At 42.1% G+C, this 8,530-nt stretch overlaps 1 protein-coding gene across 1 annotated transcript; it reads left to right on the top strand.

Moving 5' to 3' along the window:
* Window positions 1-1,673: 1,673 nt before the first annotated feature.
* LOC311039573 (uncharacterized protein) lies at window positions 1,674-8,078 on the top strand (the record flags this gene model as incomplete). Its single annotated transcript, XM_084049513.1, has 7 exons — window positions 1,674-1,876; window positions 2,847-3,072; window positions 3,887-4,221; window positions 6,139-6,205; window positions 6,575-6,807; window positions 7,364-7,589; window positions 7,743-8,078. 7 exons carry the CDS (start codon window positions 1,674-1,676, stop codon window positions 8,076-8,078), a joined length of 1,626 nt encoding a protein of 541 aa, XP_083905639.1.
* Window positions 8,079-8,530: the final 452 nt, after the last annotated feature.

Raw genomic sequence — 8,530 nt, 5'->3', positions numbered from 1 at the left:
ATAATGTAGACATTTAGCATCATGCTCTTATCCAGAGAGACTTACAATAAGCAAGGTAATCACATACATCAAATGCAGAGAGACAGTATGGTGCCTCAAGAAACATCAGGGTCACAGGTAAACCAAGAACCTAGCATCTGTCTAAACAATACAGTATTGAAATAACAATATACACTGATCTATACACTGGTCCGAGGAAAATGGTCAATCAAACCTATTTTATTAGCTTCAATGAGGTCTTCATCTGGAGGCGCAGCAATGCCGGTGGACAAATTTACTAACACGCTCTTCATAGTCCGGATGGAAAGGACTGATCCAGCTTGGTCTCCATCATTTGAAAAAGTCCTTCTGTGCCTGGGCTGGTCATGTGTGCATGGCATATAGGCCTCTATAGGTGGTCAACTTTGTGACTGAAGTGACTCCATCCTTGTTGAAGTCTTCAGTCTTCATCTTAAGCTATTTTATAAGCTGAGTCAGCTTGGTCTTGGACATTTGGAAAAAGTGACTGGACGTCAGATTTATCCTCCATGATTCTTGGTAATTGTAGATCTGGATGTCCCCCAACTGCCTCATGAGTGAGGAAGTGATTCTGAAACTTTCAAGTACCCAGGAAGCCTTCTACTCCGTGCTCAGCATACAGCAGAGGACACTAAAAGGTTAAAAGGTCATGGTAGTCACAGCAGAGGACACAGATGTGATGTTATATGCATTGGGATCAGCAAGAGAATTCCATGTGCCAGAAATCTGGCATTAAGAACCGTACAAGCTTCAATACACGACTGAAGACTAACAAGACCTGCCATTTTTTGAAAATGTCTTAATTTTCTAATTGATTATTGTATTAACTTAAGTTTATTATAATGAGTAATAACTCATTAAAAACACCCGTCCCTGCTTCTGGTGACCGATATTGTCCTTCTAATGATCTTGATCTTTGGCTCTGTACTTGGTCTGCTCCATTTCCCCTCTACACCAAATCTCTTGCTGAAAATTGGCACGTTGTGAGCTTGTAGATCGTCTATTTTCGGCATTTGCCGAAAATAGCCCATAGGGGTCCCAGACCCCCTGTTGAAGACCTCTGGTCTAGAAGGTACTACTGTTGGACATGAACCAGGGACATTTGTGTGTGAACCCTATTGTACATTAGTGAATTATTATGATTCAGTTGTACTACCGTATATGTTTACTGAGTCACAGCTGACTGAGCCAAATGTTCTAATAGTTCCAATGAATAACACTTGGGTGATATCTGAATCTAGTCACAGCTTCTTATATTGTGTAACAAAAAGCACTGTGTCACTGTGAGTGTACATAAAAAATCACACCCAGTGTGAAGTGGGCGGTGTGGTCACAGTGGTCATCACAGTGATGGAATTGATTCACTTAAAAAAAAACATAAAAGTGTTTTTTTTAAGTGCATAAGTCCTATTTATAGGGCTATGCACATGTGTCATGTGTTTCTAGCCAATCACAGTCCTGAATAGAGTCATGGTGGCCAATCACGGTGCAGGGTTAGGGGGGTGCAATGGGTGTCGATGTCCAAACCTCACATATAGGGGCGGTTGCACCGCCCAAAAAGGACAAGTATTAAACGCAGTCCAGAAATCCAAGTGAATCAAATACTTTTGACCATGTTTCTCCAGACAGTACGGGACTTTTTTCAGGGCCATACCATGTTTCTCCAGCCATTGTGGGACTTTGTCTCGGGACACAGCAGCATCCTGGCGTCTCCCTTCTTCCCCGTGTTGTTCTCGCTGAGCGTCTACCTCCTCTTCTGCCTGCCGTTCATCATTCTGGACCTGCTCTCCTCCAGGGTGGCCCTCATCCGGAGCTACAAGATCCAGCCCAAGAACACTGTCACCTGGGACACCATGAGGTAAAAAACAAACAAACAAAAAAATACATTTGTTCTTTGTTTTCTATTTATAATGTAGACATTTAGCATCTCTTATCCAGAGAGACTTACAATAAGCAAGGTAATCACACACATCAAATGCAGAGAGACAGTGTGATGCCTCAAGAAACTACAGGGTCACAGGTAAACCAAGAACCTAGCATCTGTCTAAACAATACAATATTGAAATAACAATCTATACACTGGTCCGAGGATCCCTAGGGGTCCTTGAGGGGGGTTCCAGGGGATTCCCCAGGAAAATTAGTTTAACCACTTTAACCCCTATGTACTTTGGCTATTTGAAAATAGGATTATCTAAAACTTTTTATTTTGTTTCATCTTGAAAAAAAAAAAGAAGTGAAACATTTGGCATACTTCGCAAATTCAGTTAGACACTTTTACATTGCATTTATTTCAATGACTGAAAAAGTACTAAGTAAGTAAGTAAGTAAAAGTATCAATACTGCAATGCATAAATACTCTGTTAAAGCTAAAAGTCTGGAATTTAAAATGTACTTAAGTAAAAGTACAAAAGTATTGGCATCAAAATGTACTTAAAGTACCAAAAGTAAAAGCCTGTCACAATTATTACATAACCATCTAATCACATTTTTTTTAGATAATGAAATAATTATAATAATAATAATAACAATAATATTTTGCATAATCACCATAATTTCCATGTTGAAAAATGTTCATAGATTTTCAAACATTTTCAGAAATAGTCCAGTATTCATGTTTTTTTTGTATAAAGTTATTAAATTATGTAAGCTATTATGAAGCCTAAAAGCCAAACAGAAATTGTATTTTTATTCATAATGTTCCAATGTTCAACCACAGAAACACAACTAAATTGTTAATCACAATTATTTGACTGACAATTAACCGTCATGTAAAAGTTCATAATGGTCAGAGCCCTACTTACATGGTCTTATCTTGTGTCACCCTGTAGGAGCTGCCTGGCTCTGTCCCTGTACAACCACGTGGTGTTCATCTTCCCAGTGACCGTTCTCCACTGGTACTGCAGACCCATGCTGGCCCAGCGTGGGTCCAGTGCTCCCAGTCTGCTCGGCCTACTGGGAGGCATGCTGGCCTGCCTGCTGCTCTTTGACCTCCAGTACTTCATCTGGCATGTGCTGCACCACAAGGTGCCATGGCTCTACCACACCTTCCACAAGGTTGGTGCACAGGATTTTTCAATTCAATTCAAACTTTATTCCAGACACACAGGGGGTCCATAGAGTACATACAAAACATCACACAATAAACAACAATACATTACAAAAACATAAAATCATACATAGAGGCTGACTCTCCAGTGTTTGCGCAGCCTGGACGAGTATCGGAGACAGCTCTTCCCAGGATTGACTATATCCTCAATAATACTGAACTTCACAAGTGTGGATTGGACTGCCACTACGCCATCTAGGGACCTTAAGTAGTATCCTCGGGGCATCATTGTATGCCACCTTAAGCCTCCGCATGCTACCCTTCAGAACACATACTGAACCTGCGAAGCAGCATATTGACCTGGACATAAAGTATAATGCGGCACTGCCGAGAGATATCTCTATCATCATGGAGATTGTCAGTAAAAATGTTTTGTATATATTTATATCCGAATAGCACTTTTTCTAGTTTTATACTTCATCGCACAATGGTATCGTGCAAATATTGTGAAAATAGTACAAGCTACAAGTTTGTAGATCTGCTGTTTTCACTCATTTCTCTTTTACATCTTTTTGTCTATAATGATAATAATAATCTAAATAATGATTGATTATTAATCTATTATTTTATTAAATGATGGATTTTTTAAAAAATGGATTAAATGGATTAGTTCACTTTTACACCTTTACATGAAAAAGCTAAAGTTTTTAGTATTTTAGTCTCTAGGTTTCATTGTGATACAAATATAATCAGAGGGTGTCCGTACGGTACCACAGTTTTTCTCCGTCATTAAATACCTCATCTCATTCTTCTCCCCGGCAGATGCACCACAAGCACACGGCCACCTCGGCCCTTACAACAGAGTATACTGGGGCCTGGGAGACCCTGTCCCTGGGCCTTTTCACTGCCGTCAACCCCTTCCTCCTGGGCCTCCACCCGCTGACTGAGCTGGCCTTCTTCGCGCTGAACATCAGGCTGTCAGTGGAGGACCACTGTGGCTACGACCTGCCCTGGGCCACGCATCGCTTGGTGCCCTGGGGGCTCTACGGCGGAGCGCCGCACCACCACCTGCACCACCTCAAGTTCAGGTCCAACTACGCCCCTTACTTCACACACTGGGACCGCCTGGCCGGGACCCTGCACAGGCATGACGACTGAAACAGGAATAAACATCTCTCTGAACTGGACCAGCCCGTTGAAGAGAGAGTTACGTCACTAGCATAGACTCCCATTGTAAGAATGGAATGCGGAAATGCTCTGTCTATCTCAATGAGGAAGTTCCAATGTTTGGAACTCCAGCCCATAGCAGCCTGCTTTGGGTGCGTTCGGAAACTGCACACCGGAAGGGAACTCACCTATTCGTTTGTATTGGCCAGTGCGCTCAGTGCTGTATTTCCGAACGCACCCTTTGCGGCAAAATCAAAGCGTGACAGAACTCTCTCTCTTCTGTAGCACTGAACTGGACAAAGTGGTTTCTGAACCGAATGGTTTTATTTATATTTTGGAATGTGTAAAACACTAACAGCGTTAGCTTGCTTGTACGGTGAACAGACCTTGAAAATGCTTTATGAATTAACAATAAATTAATATTTAAATGCAAGAAAAGCTCTTGAGTCGGGTTACCTGTGTCTCACTATTGTTTTTTTTATTATAAGTTAGTTATAATCAGAATGATTCCCGTTTATTAGATTTTAACACTTTTACAGCTAGGAGAGATCTTTAAGATGTTTTCTTTTGTCTAGTTAAAAAAAAAGGAGAAAAAAATGATTTGGCGGGTAGAATGTTTCACCAAGCAAAGTGGTATACAAAGTGCGGTCATCAAGGGCCCCTCAAGAGTCCTTGAGGGGGTTCCAGGGGGTCCCCAGCAAATGTATTGAATGTTATGAATGGATTATGATTCAGATGTACTTTTTACTAACCAACATTATTAACCGTACTGCAGTCTTGTGCTTCTCCAGCAGGGTGAATAGGGCGATGATGGGGATGGGATGCACAACCATATGTTCCCAACATCTTTCACATGTTATTCATGTCTAATAATGTTTTTGACACTGCTTTTTGTTGACCATAATCAGGGTTCGTCTTTTGTGAAAAATGAAATAAAAAAGAAAGCGTAACCATTTAAGCCCCCATACTATACTTTGTCGTCCGACAAACAGTGAAAATAGATTTCTACAAGCTCACATGTTGCACCACAGCATCTTGAGTTTGTATATCTGTGATTATCTGTAGTTTTTTAAATAAAAGGAAAATGTTGACCCAAAATAGGGACAGGGTTATTGTGGTTAACATGCACGTTTTATTAAATTGTTAAATTGCTATATTATCAAACATAAAATCAGACAGTCTACATTTCCCTAAAGGAAAGGCATGTATTTCATTCAGTCTGACCAGAAGCACGGATAAAACATATCCCCACCGGTGATATAAATGAATGACCAGAGGGGGATATCAAAAGCAGAGGCATGGACACACCCACCCAGCGAATCCAACCCTGCTCATCATACTTCTTCTATGATCCATGTCTTACTCCAGTGATTCTCAACCTGTGGGTCGGGACCCCCAGGAGGTCCCCCAATTATTTTGGGGGAGTCCCTGGATGATTAGCTTAATGTGCAACATTGTTTTCTCACTCAACAGTAAACAAACCAACATACAGTATAAGTGTATACAGGGTATCTGCACATTTATAAAGTGACAATTTAAGGACTTTTAAGACCTTTTTAATAACGCTAAATAAAAAATAAAACCATTACTGCGTCAAACGTAATCAACAAAATATACAATAAAAGATTTCAAACAATGGCCAAATTGTCAATTATTACCTAAGAAAGAGGCAAACATTTTGAAAATAGACAATCTACAAGATCACAACGCCTCGTGTTCCGAGGCGTTGTGATCTGCTATTTTCACGATATTTATCTATGGAACCGAGTCATACTAAATGTAATGTCTCAACAATGTCCAAGTGCTTGTCAGGGTGGGGGGTCTCCAGTTCAAATATGATTCTTTTGGGGGTCGCGCCCTTAAAAGGTTGAGAATCACTGTCTTACTCTGCACTCCATCACTTGCAGGTCCAGCAGGCTAAACTCCATCTTCGTGTCCAGACGGCCCAGCCTCAGGCCAGGTCGAGGGTGTCAGGTCTGTCTGTGGACATCAGCACCTGGATGTTGACACACGCACAGAAAGTGCTACGTCCATTCATTTGTTTCAACAAGCCTGACTTAATAATCATAACAACGTAGTGCTGACATTGCACTTTCAATTTCCTCCTGGAGACAAAAAAAACCCTGATTGGCCTATATATAGTACAGTAAGGTGACTGTACATTCTTTATTATTTTTGTCTTTCCTACATGCCTCTTGTTTATATTTGAATCTTGTGTAACAGCCTTCTCAAAAAGCACTGTGTCACCAATGTGAGTGTACATAAACAAACAGGACAAGGACAAGGATTAAACACAGTCCAGAAAGCCAGGTGGATCAAATACTTTTGACTATGTTTCTCCAGACAGTACGGGACTTTTTTCAGGGCCATACCATGTTTCTCCAGCCATTGTGGGACTTTGTCTTGGGACACAGCAGCATCCTGGCGTCTCCCTTCTTCCCCGTGTTGTTCTCGCTGTGCGTCTACCTCCTCTTCTGCCTGCCGTTCATCATTCTGGACCTGCTCTCCTCCAGGGTGGCCCTCATCCGGAGCTACAAGATCCAGCCCAACAACGCTGTCACCTGGGACACCATGAGGTAAAAAACAAACACAAAATGTGTTCTTTGTTTTCTATTTATAATGTAGACATTTAGCATCATGCTCTTATCCAGAGAGACTTACAATAAGCAAGGTAATCACACACATCAAATGCAGAGAGACAGTGTGGTGCCTCAAGAAACTACAGGGTCACAGGTAAACTATGAACCTAGCATCTGTCTAAACAATACAGTATTGAAATAACAATCTGTACATCTATAAATCTATACATTGAAACTCAAACTATACAATTTAGGCATTTAGCACAGTGGTTCTCAAAGTGGGGTCCGACGATCCCCAGGGGTCCTTGAGGGGGGTTCCAGGGGATTCCCCAGCAAAATTAGTTTAACCACTTTAACCCCTATATACTTACTAGAAACATTTCTGAAACATTTTAACAACACAAATTCAGTCTGACACTTACATTGCATTTATTTCAATGATATTTCATTCAGTTTAGCAGTGTGACAATGCAATGCAAAAGTGGGTTGTTAAGTAAAAGTTCATAATGGTCACAGCCCTACTTACATGGTCTTATCTTGTGTCACCCTGTAGGAGCTGCCTGGCTCGGTCCCTGTACAACCACGTGGTGTTCATCTTCCCAGTGACCGTTCTCCACTGGTACTGCAGACCCATGCTGGCCCAGCGTGGGTCCAGTGCTCCCAGTCTGCTCGGCCTACTGGGAGGCATGTGGGCCTGCCTGCTGCTCTTTGACTTCCAGTACTTCATCTGGCATATGCTGCACCACAAGGTGCCATGGCTCTACCACACCTTCCACAAGGTTGGTGCACAGGATTCATACATGAAAAAGCTAAAGTTTTTAGTCTTTTAGTCTCTAGTTTTCATTGTGATACAAATATAATCAGAGGGTGTCCGTACGGTACCACAGTTTTTCTCCGTCATTAAATACTTGTCTCATTCTTCTCCCTGGCAGATGCACCACAAGCACACGGCCACCTCGGCCCTGACAACAGAGTATTCTGGGGCCTGGGAGACCCTGTCCCTGGGCCTCTTCATGGCCGTCAACCCCTTCCTCTTGGGCCTCCATCCGCTGACGGAGCTGGCCTTCTTCGCGCTGAACGTCGGGCTGTCAGTGGAGGACCACTGTGGCTACGACCTGCCCTGGGCCACGCATCGCTTGGTGCCCTGGGGCCTCTACGGCGGAGCGCGGCACCACCACCTGCACCACCTCAAGTTCAGGTCCAACTACGCCCCTTACTTCACACACTGGGACCGCCTGGCCGGGACCCTGCACAGGCATGACGACTGAAACGGGAATAAACATCTTTCTGAACTGGACCAGCCCGTTGAAGAGAGAGTTACGTCACTAGCATAGACTCCCATTGTAAGAATGGAATGCGGAAATGCTCTGTCTATCTCAATGAGGAAGTTCCAATGTTTGGAACTACAGCCCATAGCAGCCTACTTTGCGGGGGAAATCAAAGCGTGACAGAACTCTATCTCTTCCATAGCACTGAACTGGACAAAGTGGTTTCTGAACCGAATGGTTTTATTTATATTTTGGAATGTGTAAAACACTAACAGCGTTAGCCTGCTTGTACGGTGAACAGACCTTGAAAATGCTTTATGAATTAACAATAAATTAATACTTAAATGCAAGAAAAGATCTTGAGTTGGGTTACCTGTGTCTCACTATTGTTTTTTTAATTATAAGTTAGTTATAAAAGAATCATAATGATTCCCGTTTATTAATAATTTTAA

The sequence above is a fragment of the Gymnoscopelus microlampas genome (genome assembly GCF_963454915.1).
Source record: "Gymnoscopelus microlampas genome assembly, chromosome: 23".
NCBI classification, from domain to species: Eukaryota; Metazoa; Chordata; class Actinopteri; order Myctophiformes; family Myctophidae; genus Gymnoscopelus; species Gymnoscopelus microlampas.
The sequence above is the reverse complement of the archived record's forward strand: the minus strand, read 5'-3'. Positions and strand labels throughout refer to the sequence as shown.